We start from the raw sequence: 16,570 nt of genomic DNA, 5'->3' as shown, positions 1-16,570 counted from the left end.
CATTTCTCCAAAGAAGATATATAATAATGGATAATAAGCACATGAAAAGATACTCAAAATCATTAGCCAGCAGGGAAATGCAAATCAAAACTGCAATGAAATACCATCACACACAGCAGGACGGCTATAACAAAACACATATATAATAACAAATGTCAGCAAGGATGTGAAGAAATTGGAACTCTCGTACAGTGTTGGTAAGAATGTAAAGTGGTACAACTGCTTTAAAAAAGTCTGGCAGTCCCTGAAAAGGTTAAACACAGTTTCCATATGACCTAGCATTTCCATTCCTAGGTACACACCAAGAGAAATGAGAACATATATCCACACAGAACTTGTACCTGAATGTTCATAGCTGTCTTATTCATAATATTTCAAGACTGTAAACAACCCAGATGTCCATCAACTGATTAATGGATAAAATGTGGCATATCCATATAATGGAATATTAATCAGCAATAAAAAGGCATGAAGCACTGACACATGCTACAACATGGATAAACTTTGAAAACATTATGCTAAGTGAAAGAAGCCAAACACAAAAGATCACATATTGCATGATTCCATTTATATGAAATATTCAGAATAGGCAAATCCTTAGAGAAAGAAAGCAAATTAATTGTTGCCAGGGGCTAGAGGAAGAGGGAAATGAGAAGTCAATGCTAAAGGGTAAGGGATTTCTTTTTGAGTGGGTAAAGATGTTTAAAATTGCCTGTGGTCACGGCTGCAAAACTCTGTGAATATACTAAAAGCCACTTAATGGCATACTTTAAATGAGTGAATTGGATGGTATCAATAAAGCTATTATAAATATATACAGCATTTATATTATTACAACCCCTAATTTGTCCATTACTCTAATATTTGTGGAAAGATGCTTTGTATTTTGCTGAGTCATGATAACATTAGTACCAGTTTGGCTGGTCGATTTATAAGTTTAAGTACAAACAAATACCCATTTTACCTTAGGGGAAAAAAAGTCTATTTTTTTTTTTTTTGAAGAGCTCCTGACTTATTTATTTATTTATTTATTTAATTTTTTGGGCTGTGTTGGGTCTTCATTTCTATGCAAGGGCTTTCTCTAGTTGTGGCAAGCGGGGGCCACTCTTCATCGCAGTACGCGGGCCTTTCACTGTCGCAGCCTCTCTTGTTGCGGGGCACAGGCTCCAGACGCGCAGGCTCAGTAGTTGTGGCTCATGGGCCTAGTTGCTCCGCGGCATGTGGGATCTTCCCAAACCAGGGCTCGAACCCGTGTCCCCTGCACTGGCAGGCAGATTCTCAACCACTGCGCCACCAGGGAAGCCCAAAAAGTCTATTGTTTTAACCATGTATCCAACTGACCAGACAGCCTTGTCTACTCAGCTTCTAGGAATGGTATCTTCCCAGTGTCAGTGTGCACATCTGCCTTATTTATCTGACCTGATCTACCAGAGACCCTAATGTAGTCATCTTGTTTCTCTTGGCCTTCCCCACTCTGTTACATTATACTTATCATCTTCTTGACATGCTGTACACTAATTTTTTCACTTTTCCCGCTCTCTTCTTGTTGGGCATCTCTGGAGATGCCTCACAGATTGGAAGAGACTTGCTACTCCTTTTATGTTTGCCCATCTAGCCCAGGTTGACGGCTCTACCTACTTTCCTAGAAACAAGCTTAATGCTCTTCTACACCCACCCACTCTCACTCCTTCAGCCTTGCCCAGGTTCTAGACTATAAGGTGAATTCAGAGGCAGCAGAGCTACCTGAAATGAATTCAACTTCTTAAGAGATGTAGGATTCTTTTATTTCTCTGTCAACTACATTCAGTTGCCATAAGGATCAAATAACATGATGTGATAATTCTTTGTAAACCATAAACAAAGCAGGGGGTAGTCCTGATTACACAATCATTTCTGTAGCTTCAGAGCAATTTATATGTGTATTTTGCTTCATTTTTACTATTACCAAAAACTATGACTAAAAACTAATAAGACTGATTTCTTCTAATCACTTCATAGCAAGGCTCATGAATCTACATGCTTACAAGGCCAAACAGGTAACATAAATGAGCAAATTGTGGTGAGAAGGAATACATGTCCCACATGAAAGGGAAGTAAATCTCAGCTCAGGCCAACTGCTGCCAGAGAGTAATGTGGGCCCAGTATCACACATCATGCCACTTTCCCTAAAGGGACTGAACTCTTGGGATTTTTAAGTGTTTATACACATTTAAAAAATAACAACTGCAGAGACTTCCCTGGTGGCACAGTGGTTAAGAATCCGCCTGTCAATGCAGGGGACACAGGTTCGAGCCCTGGTCCGGGAAGATCCCACATGCCACAGAGCAGCTAAGCCTGTGTGCCACAACTACTGAGACTGCACTCTAGAGCCCACGAGCGACAACTACTTAGCCTGTGTGCCACAACTACTGAAGCCCACACGCCTAGAGCCCACGTTCCTCAACAAGAGAAGCCACTGCAATGAGAAGCCCATGCACCACAATGGAGACCCAACGCAGCCTAAAATAAATTCAAATAAATAAATAATAAAATAAAAAATAACAACTGCAAAACATATTTGCATGCCACATCCCAGCCTACTGGTCCACAGCCACATACTTTATAGTCGGCCAGAATCTCTCTAAAATAAAAACCACACAAAGTGAGGAGACAGCAACATTTTAGCACAAGAAAACAAAAGAGACTATACATCAGTAGAAGCCAATGCTGTTCAGAAATCAAAACTTATTGGACTCAGGGATTTTGAAGCTACTTAGTCCAATGCCTAGTAAAAAAAAAAAAAAAAAAAAAAAAGGCCCATGCAAAGTAACCCGTTCAAGATAACAAAACCAACCCACGCCAAAGAGGGCTTTAACTCAGGTCTGACTACTAGACAGTGACTTTTCCACTGTATCACACTGGCTCCCAAGGGAATAGACTTATAGAAAGAATAAGACATTTTGTCACGGGATGGCAGTTTGGAGTACAAACTCAGAACCAGGAGTCCAGTTCACTGATATCTTCTTGGAACAGACTCTGAGCTCAAGAATATTTTACCCTAAATTAAATGGTGCCCAATACCTAGCCCCTTCAGATAGTGGCTAATGATGTGTACATGGTGCCTTGTATTAGCCATGAGCAGAGCACACAAAGACCACCGAGTAGCCCTAGGGAAGAAGGGAAGGCGGGAAAACTTTCACCAACCAAATAAAGAAGGAAAAAAGAAAGCTAATGTTTGTTTTCATTTCTTCTTGTTTGAAAAGCAAAATCTCAAATGCACTTGCTCCATAAAAACAAATCTTTTAAGTTCAATTAAAAACAAAGGATTTCATTCTTTTTTATGGCTGAGTAATACTACATTTTGCGTGTGTGTGTGTGTGTGTGTGTGTGTGTGTGTGTGTACACCACATCATCTTTATCCACTCATCTACTGATGGGCACTTAGATTACTTCCACATCTTGGCTATTGTAAATAATGCTGCAATGATCACAGGACTCCATATATCTTTTTGAATTAATGTTTTCATTTTCTTCAGATACATACCCAGGAGTGGAATTGCTGGATCATATGGTAGTTCTATTTTCAATATTTTGAAGAACCTCCATACTGTTTTCCACAGTGGCTGCACCAATTTACATCCCCACCAGCAGTGCACAAGGGTTCTCTTTTCTCCACATCCTCACTAACACTTCTTGTTGTCTTTTTGATAATAGCCATCCTGACAGATGTGAGGTGAGATCTCTTTGTGGTTTTGATTTATTTCCCTGATGATTAGTGATGAGCATCTTTTCATGTGCCTGTTGGCCATCTTTATGTCTTCTTTGGAAAAATATCTATTAGATTCTCTGCCCATTTTTTTTCTTTTAGATTTTTTTTTTTTTTGTTGTGGACCATTTTTAAACTCTTTATTGAATTTGTTACAATATTGCTTCTCTTTTATGTTTTGGTTTTTTGGCCCCGAGGCATGTGGGATCTTAGCTCCCCGACCAGGGATTGAACCTACACCCCCTGCACTGGACAGCGAAGTCTTAACCACTGGACTACCAGGGAAGTCCCTCTCTGCCCATTTTTTGATTGGGTTGTTTATTTTGATGTTGAGTTGTATGAGTTCTTTGAATATTTTGGTTATTAACCCCTTATTGGATATATCATTTCATTGTAGCATGACTTACAATAGCCAAATTATAAAATAATCCAAGTGCACATCAATAGATGAATAAAGATGGGAGCGATACATGTGTGTATATGTGTGTGTATGTGTGTGTGTGTGTGTGTGTGTGTGTATATATATGTATATATATCTCAAACAATGGAATATTACTCAACCATAAAAAAGAATGGAATCTTGTCATTTGCAACAACATGGATGGACCTAGTGGGTATTATGTTAAGTGAAATAAGTCAGAGAGGCAAATACTGTATGATTTCACTTGTATGTGGAATCTAAAAAACAGAACAAATGAACAAACAAACAGAATCACAGATACAGAGAACAAACAGGTGGTTGCCACAGGGGAGGGGGCTAGGGGAGGAGAGAAATAAGTGAGGGAGATTAAGAAGTACAAACTTCCAGTTACAAAATAAATGAGTGATGGGTATAAAATGTACAGTGTGTCCCCACTTATTGAATTATTGTCCCCAATTATTGAATTATTATATTCAATAATTACATAATATCTTTGTATGATGAGAAATGGTAACTAAACTTATCATGGTGATCATTTTGAAATGTACAGAAATATCAAATTGCTATATTGTGTAACAGGAACTAACATAGTATTGTAGGTCAATTATACTTCAAGAACAAACAGGGACCTCCCTGGTGGTCCAGTGGTTAAGACTCCGCACTCCCAACACAGGGGGCCCAGGTTCGATCCCTGGTTAGGGAACTAGATCCTGCATGCCACAACCAAAGATTCCACATACTGCAACTAAAGATCCCGCACACGGCAACGAAGATCCCGCATGCTGCAACTAAAGACCCGGCACAGCCAAATAAATAAATAAAATATTAAAAAAAAAAAAAAAAAAAAAAACTCCTAGAAAAAGAGGTCAGATTTGTGGTTACCAGAGGTGGAGGGATAGGGGAAGGGGGAACTGGATGAAGGCAGTCAAAAGGTACAAACTTCCAGTTATGAGATAAATAAGTACCGGGAATGTAATGTACAACATGATAAATATAATTAACACTGTCTATGCTATATATGAAAGTTGTTAAGAGAGTAAATCCAGGAGTTCACATCATGAGGAAAAATATTTTTTTCTATTTCTTTAATTTTGTATCTATATAGATGATGGATGTTTAGTAAACTTACTGTAGTAATCATTTCAGGATGTATGTAAGTCAAATCATTATGTTGTACACCTAAGACTTACACCATGCTGTATGCCAATTAGATCTCAATAAAACTGCAAGAAAAGAATAAATAAAATGGAAATACGCAAAGAACAATCAAAAGAAAGGGGAGCAAAAGAAAAGTTATATGTCTTTTTTTTGTCAAAGTTCTGCAAAGGGCCTCTTCAAAAGTTTGTTGCTTTAACCATTTGCTAAATAATCTGTAAAATCATTTAATTCTCAAGTATTTAGAATCCTACAACTCTAGAGCTGGATGGAAGAGTGGAGGCCATTCAGATCATCTTTCTCAATTTTGTAGATTTATTCTACAAATATGTAGATTCATATGAAAACTCAAATCTACACTTTTCTGTTTAGGAAATCATTAGAAGATCTTTAAAAAGTTATCTCCCATGTGCTCTCTTTCTCAAGAAGTTACTGGAATACATGTTTCAAATATACCACGTATCTTTTGAATGAAGGAGCAAACCAAGATAGAACAAAATATGAGATTCAGGAAATTCATTATTAGAGAGAAACAAAGGGAAATTCCAGGCAACCACTTCACAGCAGGCCTGGAGCAAAACTAGTCCAGTCTGCAGCTCAGGGGAAAGTGTCTGGAGGGAAAGTCTCCAAGGAAAAAATATGGAATCAGTACATCATTTAATAAGTTTGGTCATGTGAGAAATTGTACTAAGCGGCTGTGGAAGCAACTGGGAAGAAGCAGAAATAAGTAAACAGAAAATGACAAAAGGCAAAAACAAAAATATGACAAGAAAAAGAATGTAATCAGATTACACTACTTAGCCTGGCAGTGAATAATATTTGCAAAGGCATAATAATATAAATACTGAAGACTGCTATATCCAAAATCTGTGATATAACTAGTTTGGTAAGATGGAGCAAGAAGGAAGGATAAGGGAAGAGAATTAAATCTTTATTTACCGTAAAAACAAATCAACAGATAATTCCTAAAATTAAGAAATCAAGGAATAACAGTATTAGCATATTATTTGGAAATATTAAAATAAATTTCAAAATAAATAGCTTAAAAAGTTGAATGTGGGGACTGCCCTGGCGGTCCAGTGGTTAAGACTCTGCCCTTCCACTGAAGGGGACGCAGGTTCCATCCCTGGTTGGGGAACTAAGATCCCTGCATACAGCGCAGTGCAGCCCAAAAAAAAAAAAAGTTGAATGTGGTTGCCTCTGGGAGCAGGGAACTGCTGTTTTTGCTGTAAACCTTTTAGTACTATTTAACTCTTAAAACTCTGCCTGTATTACTTTGGTAAATATAAAAATTAATTTTTAAAATCAGCCATGTATTAAATAGATTCATTTAAGTTTTCCCTTAAAAGGCAGAATGTTTGATTTTTAGCATATATGTAGTAGGTCATGTGTTCTTCAGAAAAAAAATCACCAGTGCAAGTACTGAATTCAGAATCTCATTCCTTAAGAAAGTCAATTACGCATTAGGTTTGCCCCACAAGGCATTTTTTTTGTATTTAATAGACAGAAGAAAACAAAAACAAAAACAAATGAGTTGCAGGGCCCATTATGCTAGTCATTGAATTGTTGGATATTTTTTATCCAGTTACTATTGCAAGTGAACTTGGATCCTTTGTGACAAAAAGCTCCATAATAAGCAGTATTATCTTCCTCATAAACTGATCTTGAGTGAGACTTTGTTGCTATACTACAAAGGCAACTATACAGCTATTTAAAAAATTAAAACTATTAAGAGCACCGATTACAAACATTGATATGTATCAGATGAGCTGTCAAAGGAATATTCTTTATTATTATAATGGTTAGAGTGGCAAGTGCAGAAGCGAGGAAACTGGTTAAGAGGCTATTATAGTAATCTGGGTAAAAGGGTGATCAGAACCAGGGTGGTGGCAGTGAGAAGAGTCTGAATCTGGATGTATATGCTGACTGGATGAGGGCTATGAGAACAATAAAGGAGTTAAGGATGATTCCAAGTTGTTAGCCTAAACAAGTGGAAGAGCAGAGGTGTCATTACCTGAGATAAGGGAGAAGTTGGTGGCAGGAGTAGGTTTTGACGTAGAAGATTTGGTGACGGGTTTTGGACATGATCAGTTTAAAATGTATATCAGGGGCTTCCCTGGTGGCGCAGTGGTTGAGAATCCGCCTGCCAATGAAGGGGACACGGGTTCGAGCCCTGGTCCGGGAAGATCCCACATGCCACGGAGCAACTAAGCCCGTGTGCCACAACTACTGAAGCCCGTGTGCCACAACTATTGAAGCCTGCACACCTAGAGCCTGTGCTCCGCAACGAAGGGGAGCCCCCACTTGCCGCTAAAGAAAGCTCGTGCCCAGCAACGAAGACCCAAAACAGGCGCAAAAAAAAAAAAAGAAAAAAAAAAAGGATGTATATCAGACATACAAAGGAAAATGTTGAGTAGGAAGTTTATTACCTAAATCTGAAATTCAGGGGAGAGGTTCTGGCTAGCGATACACATTTGGGAATTGCCCGAATACAGATCAAGCCAGTTTCATAAAACTTCTGTGATGATGGATATACTCTATATCTGCACTGCCCCATTTGGCAGCCACAAGCCACATATGACTTGAAATGTGGACAGGGTGACTGAGGAACTGAATCGTTAATTTTAGTTAATTTACATTTAAATAAGCACATGTGGTAAGTGGCTACAAATTGGATGAAACACATATATGTGATGAGAACCCTGGTGAGTGTAGGTAGAGAAGATTGGGTACTGGGGCAAGCCTACCACATGGATTATTTGTGATAGAAAAAAAAAAGAAACAACTCAAATCTCCATCAACAACAGAATAAAAAAATAATTAGTGACATTTTCACATAAGATTGTCTTTCAACAGTGAACACATACATCTATGTGAATGAATCTCAAAAATACTGTTAAATGAAAAAAAGTAACTCAGAGAAGAAAATTTTCCATAAAGGTCAACAACAGACAAAACTAAACAATGTACTGTTTAGGAATATATTAAGATTGATAAAGCAATAAAGAAAAATCAAGGGAATTAATATCCAAATTCAGGATAACATCACCTCTCCAGGGGAGGTGAGCACAAAGGGCTTCAAAGTTACCAGAAATTTCCTAAACTAGATGGTGGGTACACAGGTGTTCATTTTGTTATTCTTCTTTGTCCTATACACTCTGGCATGTATAATATTAAATAATTAAAAGAGTCAAAAATTATGAGGCAGTATATGGTTAAATGTAAAATGGGTATTTCAAAATATCTTAAAATCATTAAGTTCAGAAAAAGGAAAGATAACTGTGTGACCTGTATAAGGTCTAAAAAGGACAGGTTGAGTCATATAAAGAAAAGAGGGAAGGGCATTCTAGAATGGGAATCAACAGGTCATGTACAAGAACCAGTAAATTAGTGAGTCTGACTGGAGAAGAGTGAAGTTAGGTTGAAAAGTTGGGCTAAGACCAGCTTATGAGATGCTTAAATGCTAGGTCAAGAAGTTTGGACTTGATCTTGAAATAGCGCATAACCACTGGTGGTGTCTAAACAAGACAACAGCAATGATAAGCATCAACTAATAGGAAAATAGGAGGCTGGAAAAATCAGTTATAAAACTTGAAGATGTGAGACGTCAGGGAAGATTTATCATGGCCTGAACTAGAATCCTGATGGATAATCAAGTTTACTCCAAGAAACTTTAAGATGAAAGATTGAAGAGAGTTTGGTCTTGGGAATAGGCAGTGAAGGGAAAAGAGAGATTCATAGATTACTCCAATTTTCAAGCTAAACTGAGAAAATGATAACACCAACATATGCAAAACTAGGAAAATCAACAGAGAAAACCAGTGTTGAAGGAAGACCATTAATTCATTCATGGGATAAATATGTCAAGCAGTGTGATATCTTCCCCTCGGGGAACAGCCTGTGAAGTCCTACTTTTTTCTTTCTTTCTTTTTTTTTTTTAGTTACATACTTTTAATAGGCAAAGAGAAAGTATACAGTTCTCTAGGAAGAATAAAAGCTTTTATAGCTTTTAACTCTATAAGAATTTTATAAGTACCATTTTATTTTATTTATTTATTTTAAAATTTATTTATTTATTTGTTTTTGGCTGCATCCGGTCTTCATTGCTGTGCGTGGGCTTTCTCTAATTGCGGCGAGCGGGGACTACTCTTCATTGCGGTGTGCGGGCTTCTCATTGTGGTGGCTTCTCTTGTCGCGGAGCACGGGCTCTAGGCGTGCGGGCTTCATTAGTTGTGGCACGCGGGCTCAGTAGTTGTGGCTCACGGGCTCTAGAGCGCAGGCTCAGTAGTTGTGGTGCATGGGCTCAGTTGCTCCGTGGCATGTGGGATCTTCCTGGACCAGGGCTCAAACCCAGGTCCACTGCATTAGCAGGCGGATTCTTAACCACTGCGCCACCAGGGAGGCCCAGTACCATTTTAAAAGAAGAGTACTGTGGGGACTTCCCTGGTGGTCCAGTGGCTAAGACTCCATGGTCCCAATGCAGGGGGCCTGGGTTCCATCCCTGGTCAGGGAACTAGATCCCACATGCGTGCCGCAACTGAAGATCCCGTGTGCCTCAACGAAGACCTGGCACAGCCAAATAAATAAATAAATAAAATTTTTTTTTTAAAAAAAAAGAGGAAAACATGATCTACTAATTTAAAAAAAAAGAGTACTGTGATAATAATACTGAGTTGCTTTTCAAAATAAATTGAAAGAAGGAACAGAACACAAAAATGGAGATGTTCAGTGAAAGGTCAAAGGTGAAGGAATGGACGAGTCACTACATGACTGAACACTCCTTGAGGACAGAATTTATAACTGACTGTCTTTGCATCCCCCACAGCACTGAGCACAGTGAGTGATCACTACAGAACAGACATTCAAGTAAGGCTGAATGAACAGACAGAAGAGTGAGGGCAGACTGAAGACAAGCCAGTTAGGAAGACCCTACCCAAGCCTTCAGAGCCCAACATACCTTAGAGGATCTAACCCTATGGAAAGAGAGTTTAGCCTTATCACCCTGGCTGAAAGGTAGGCTGAGCCTCTGGTACCTGTTTAGGAGATATAAAATACCAACAGGAAAACGGAAAGGAAACCCATTCTCAAGGAAACATATACTGAACTTCCGCTCCCCACATTACTCTCTAATGAGACCGTGCCCAGCTCTAACCTTTAAGGCAGATAGGCAGAATGTAACTTTTTATGTGTGCGGCTAATGCTAAAGATATTCAAGGGCATCCGGTCCTTTTAAATTGTTAAAAGACATTGTTCTGGTTAAAAGTGGTTTAAAAGCCTGAATCTTAATAGGTAACCCCACCTGGCAAACCACTGTTTCTTAAGCCTGTAGAACAGAGAAAGGCAAAGTAGAGCTACCTGCAAAGTGAGATGACTGGTGCTCAAGTGCTTCAAGTGGTTGCCAGGAACTGGGCTATTACCTCCAGGTTCCCCTAGGTTCAGATGATTCTGCAGAGCTCCCGTTTATCCAATAAGGCTGAACAGAGAACAATGAGGCTGCTTTTTAAATGAATTGATCTTATACAAATGCTGTAAGACCACTTCTTTCTCAAGAGGTTAGAACAGGAAACGAATGCCCAAACACTGGCAAAGGCAGTATAAAATAACAGTTAAGAGCTCAGGCTCTGGCACCAGACAGACACTGGTTAAATCCCAGCTCTTCCAGTAAATAGCTACGTAACCATCTCTGTTAACGCATTCTTCCTACTATGTAGAGTAGGATTGAGTGCCTTCCTTAAGATCGGAATATATGGTAACTTCCGGTGGTAGTATGTTCCTTCCTAAAACTACGCCCTGATCCCTTTGATTGGACCTGCATTTTCCTTACTAGCTTCAGACACTAATTTTTAGTGTAGAGCTTTCTAAATGGTTGATCTCATTTATTACGCTTTGAATCTTGAATTTCCCTCTCTGAGAACCACCATATTTTGAAGCTCCGGTTGTTCAACCCATGCCCTGGACTTCATCAATGAAAGTGAAGAACAGTGGCAGAAAACCATAGAGAAAAGTGAATTGCAAGTAGAACATATAAACCTTTTAGTTGTATAAAACTTAAAATTGATGCTTTCTGTAAAATCACAAATTCTGTACACTGGAGATAAGGTGGAGCGAAACACAGCCTATTAGCAACAATTTTAAAAAGTGTTCTGACATGAAGGAGGCCCAGGAAGGTACCCCACCTATGCTCAGCACCTCCACTTCCCTTTCTAAACTCAGGGATCTTTTTGCATGTTGTAGTGGATTCTGGGATGTAGAATCACAAGAGGGAAAACAAGTTCCACAGATTCTTCATTTGCATTAGGCCTCCTTTAGTACCATTACTACTATCCTAGTTCAGGCAGTAAAGACTAAGGCCCAACCAGTTTCTCTGCCTCAGGCCTCTCCACTCCCTTACAATCCTGCACACAGCTACCAGACTAATTTCCTAAACAACCAGTTTCATTAGATCACTTCCCACCTCAAAAACTCCTAATGGCTCCCTACCTATTATTCACCAGAAAAAGCCCAACTAAAATCCAAAGGTCAAGCTGGCATTATCCTACTTTTATAACACAGGACTTGTTTCCTCCTAATTCCCCCAAGGAAATTCTCTAAGGCTCCGACTAATCTGCTCACCGTCCTCCCAACACAGACAGGCTAACCTGCACACCTAGGTAGGATTACACCCACCTTCTGCCTTTCCTTCAAAGGCCAGCCCAGACCCCCTCCTCTGTCTTTGTCCCGCACCATTCTCCTAAAACACATCCTGCCCAGCTTCTGACCCTCTCAGCTGGCTATGCTCTCGTGGCATCTCAATCCGCTCCAGCAATTATGAAGGCAGACCATATTACACAGAGGGTCATCACTGTACCCTGCACTTATTAGGTCCCAGATACTTGTTAAACCGGACGAAGAGTTCAAATAATGTACCTAAGTAGGGCAAGACAATACTACCCATCTTTGCCAATTCCTCTTTATTCACAGTAAAGGGTATTCAGCGTTCGCTACAACGCTGACAATTTCTACCACACACAGAGCAGCCAAGTGGAGAGAGCACGCCACCGGATGGCAAAAACCTGCGTCCCAATCCTGGTTTCTGCCACAATCTCTCCTGGACCTCGGCTGTCCCAGGTGTAAAACAAGGGAGCTGCGATGAAGGATCCCAGGGTATCTTTCGGCTCCCAAATTCCCTCCCACAGTAAAGCCAACATTCGGCTACTCGCTAAGGCGGAGGCCGGCAAACTTTTACACTTCCCAAGGCTGGCATTTCCATAGAGGAGTGGAAACTCAGTCCGCAGAGGAAAAAGCGGAGCTGAGAGGAAGGTGAGAAGCGGTCTCCCTGGACTCAGATCCTTTACCCCATGGCAAGGGACAGTCCGCCTCGGCTTCCCAGTCCCTCACAGGAAGACTCTCCCGAGAGTGGCGCGGCCCGGCGCGGCTCCCGGGAGCGGGCCGGGGTGACTGTCCGCGCCCGCGCCCCGCGCCCCCCGCACTTGTGACACACGCCCGCTGACCCCGGGTCACAGCCTCCGTCAGCCCTCACCGCCCGAGGGACACCTTCCTCTTCGGGCAAGGGCCCTAGCTCCCGCCCCGCGAGCAGCCCTTCCGGGCCCCGGGCGGCCTCAGTGCGGCCGTCCGGGCCCCAGGCCGGCGGGACAGGCGGCATGAGGGGCGGCGGCGGCGGCTTTAAGTGCTGAATCACCACTTTGCAACCCGAGCTCCAAACCACCGTGACCCAAGGGCCCCGAGGGCCCAGGCGCTCCGCTCGGCTTACCCACAGAGGCGCTCCGGACGGGGCAGGCGGCCGCCGAGGACCGAGCGGAAGGTGCTGGACAGCGCGGGGTGCAGCAGCCACGTTAGCCGGTACTGCATACCCCAGCGCAGCCGCCGGGACCACAGCGAACGCTTCCTTCTTGCGCCGGAGCCGGCCTTGCTCACTGCGCATGCTCAGTCCGCCGCGCCGCGCCGCGCCGCCTCCCGGGAGCCTCCGAGCGGCCGCCTCCCCGGGTTTTGCCTGGAGCCAGACAGGGCGGGGATGGAGGGCGGCCAGGGCCGGAGCTAGCGGGCGGGCCGGAGTCTGGCCGGGGAGCTGTGGGAACCCAGCCACCAGGCTTCCCGGAGCGGGGAGGGGCCCGGCAGGCTCACGCCAGGCGCACGCGTGAGGGCGGCGATGTGTATCTGGCTCTGTGTTAGCAGGGGTCAGGGGGCTCACGAATACTGTGAGGACCCAAGGGACCACGTTTGCGGAGGCGCCCTCGTTGGTTGTCGGCCCCGGCAGTGCAGGTGTTGGAACAAGGTCCGCGGACTAGGCGGCCTCGCATAAAACCAGTCGGCGGCGGGCGCGCGGCCCGCGGGCTCCCTCTAGAGCGCGGTGGGGACGTGGACCGCGGGGTAGGGGACCGGGGAGAAGTTAGACTCGAGGGCCCCCCCAGATGGAGGCCGGGACCCTGGGAGGAGTTTCCATCCTGGGAAACTAGCAACCCTTCAAAGAGCAAGGTGGAGATGGGACAGGCCACAGCAAAACAAGGCTTTCGGGGGTTTACAAATCTAGAATAGAAACTACCACTCTGTACTACTACTACTATATTTTTTTAAAAAACATTTATATGTAGTACTACTACTATTGTCAGTGTACTTCAGTCACTATTTGTAAGACAAGACTTTTTTCCTCCCGATGGCTTTCTGCTGTTTTGCATCCGAAAATAATTTAATAGTTGTTATGAATCTGACTTTCCGTTACATTATTTTACAGGGGTCTTTAAAGAAAAGCGAAATTAGGGTCAGCAACTCTCTAGCTTAAGTGCTTTTAGGTTCTTGATGTGGCATACCGGAGACTACAGCCAAAGACAGTGCTCTGAATCCTGTTATAACTTCAAATGGGAATTCAGGAGGATTCCTTAATCAACTGGTTGCTTCATCAAAGAGGTACTCGGGGATCTTTTTTACCAGTTTTTGCTAAAGGCAAACCTTTTATGGATGAAAACTGAGATAGCAGAGAGAAGGAAGCATTCCTAGTACAGTGTAAGGTAAAATTTCACAATGTTACTTTCTAGTTCCAGCCCATCTGTATTAGTTTCCTGTGGCTGCCATAACGAATTACCACTTAGTGGCTTAAAACAACAGAAATTTATTCTCTCACAGTCTGGATGCCAGAAGTCCAAATCAAGATGTTGGCAGGGCTGCACTCCCTGCAGAAGGTCTTAGGGGAGAATCCCTTCTTTGCCTCTTTCAGCTTCCGTGGCTTGAGGCCATATCACTCCAATGTCTGCCTCCGTCTTTACATTGCCTTCTCTTCTGTGTCTTTCTTCTTTTGTCTCTTATTAGGACATTTGTCATTGGATTTAGGGCACAGTCAGGTAATCCAGGATGATCTCATCTCATCCTTAACTTAATTACATCTGCAAAGACACTTTTTCCAAATAATGTAACACAGGCTACTGGGTTTAGGACATAGACATATCTTTTGGAGGGCCCTTACTCACCCCACCTTTCTAGCCTCTTCACCTGCCATCCACCAACTCCAATTCACACAGCTGTCACAGCTAATTGATGCTTACAACAATACTAACTTGTCAGTGCTCTTTCAAGCCCTGTTGAAAAGGCATTGCCTTTACAAAACTTTCCTTCAATTCCATTCCTCACATACCCCATTGGAAGTAACACTCTCTGATCTGAGCCGCCACTCTCTAAAGGCATTTATTTGACTCTTAACCTTCCATATGGGTAAGAAGCAGTAGATTAGGAATGATGTCTTTATCATTTTTGTATATCATCTGGCAGCAAGCACAATGCTTAGGCAATGCTTGTCAAGTGCATGTTTGCTGAATCTTATTAAGCCTCTAGAAGTAACTACCATTTATAGGAAATACAGGGGACAAATGTGTTAACTTACACCATAAGGATACAATCAGCAAAGTTTAGAATGTTTGGAACATTACATAACAAATGACTCTATTACTTTGACAAATAAATTGCAAAATAAAAAAGAGGAAGGAGAAGCCTATGGATTAAAAGGGACTTACAATTGTCAGGCTATGACAAGCTGTTATAAAATTTGAATGAAACTGCAAAGGGCCAGGAAGACCCAAGCCAATCTTGAAGCAGAATCTGAAACACTTAACGCTACCAAATTTTTTTCTTTTTTCTTCTTTCTTTTTTTGCCACACCACGAGGCTTGTGGGATCTTAGTTCCCTGACCAGGGATTGAACCCGTGCCCTCAGCAGTGAGAGCACAGAGTCCTAACCACTGGACTGCCAGGAAATTCCCACCACCAAATATTAAAAATTACTATTAAGCTATAGTAATTGAGATAATATGTTAATGGCATGAGGGCAAATAGGCCATGGAAAACTATTTAGTAGTATCTACTATAGCTGCACACATGCGTATGTTATGACCCAGCAATTCCACCTTTAGCTGTATACTCAGAAATGTAAACATACATCTACAAAAATACATGTACTAGAATGTTCATAGCAGCATAATTATTAATAGTCCCAAACTGGAAACAGTTCAAATGCCATCAAGAGTAAAATGCACAGGAAAAGTAAACTGGGGAATAGTCACACAATGGAATACTATACAGTGATGAAAATGAACATACACAAATTACACTGGACAATATGAATGAATCTCACAAACATGATGAAAGAAGCCAGACCCAAAAGAGTATATGCTATATGAGTCCATGCTCTTTCAAGACCTATTGAAACCAGACCAAACTAATCTATAGTATTAGAAGTCAGGTTAATGAGTACTCTGGGGTCTGCAGTGACTGAAAGAGAATGCAGGGAGCTTGTTTTACATGGGTGTGTTCAGTTTTTGAAAATTAATTGAGCTTATGATTTATATACTTTGCTTTTTGCAATACTTCAATAAAATCTTCAAAAACAGATCATCTTCAAAAATGTAAAGCAAGAAAAGAGACATTAACCAAATGAAATGCTTGGTTCTTGTTTAAATCCTGATTTGAACAAACCCACTGTGGAAAAGAAATGTTTATGAGACAATTAGAAAAATAAGAACACTGACTAGAATTTTGATGATATTAAATAATCAATTTGTGGGTTATGTTAGTGGCTGTTCACAGCAGCTTTTTTTTTTTATAGAGTCCTTTGAAATAATATGATGCCTAGGATTTGGTTCAGAATAATTCCATCTTCGGTGGAAGATGAGGTAAGAGGGGGAATATTGGTCATGAACCGATAATTACTGAAACTGGATAATGGATGTCTGGGGGATTTATAATACTATTCCCTTTGATTTTGTATAT

At 41.6% G+C, this 16,570-nt stretch overlaps 1 protein-coding gene across 2 annotated transcripts in view; it reads right to left on the bottom strand.

Moving 5' to 3' along the window:
• IDE (insulin degrading enzyme) overlaps positions 1-13,364 on the bottom strand; it is a 111,905-nt gene extending 98,541 nt beyond the window's left edge. The window contains exon 1 of one of the 2 annotated variants that reach the window (XM_036828619.1): positions 13,072-13,364. In XM_036828619.1, the coding sequence (XP_036684514.1) occupies positions 13,072-13,169 (98 nt within the window). In that variant the 5' untranslated portion in view covers positions 13,170-13,364. The remainder of the gene's footprint in view (positions 1-13,071) is intronic. The other variant, XM_036828618.1, reaches the window with a different exon arrangement.
• Positions 13,365-16,570: the final 3,206 nt, after the last annotated feature.

The sequence above is a fragment of the Balaenoptera musculus genome, chromosome 16, assembly GCF_009873245.2.
Source record: "Balaenoptera musculus isolate JJ_BM4_2016_0621 chromosome 16, mBalMus1.pri.v3, whole genome shotgun sequence".
Lineage (NCBI taxonomy): Eukaryota > Metazoa > Chordata > Mammalia > Artiodactyla > Balaenopteridae > Balaenoptera > Balaenoptera musculus.
Note: the sequence above shows the minus strand (reverse complement) of the source record. Positions and strands in the feature narration are given on the sequence as shown.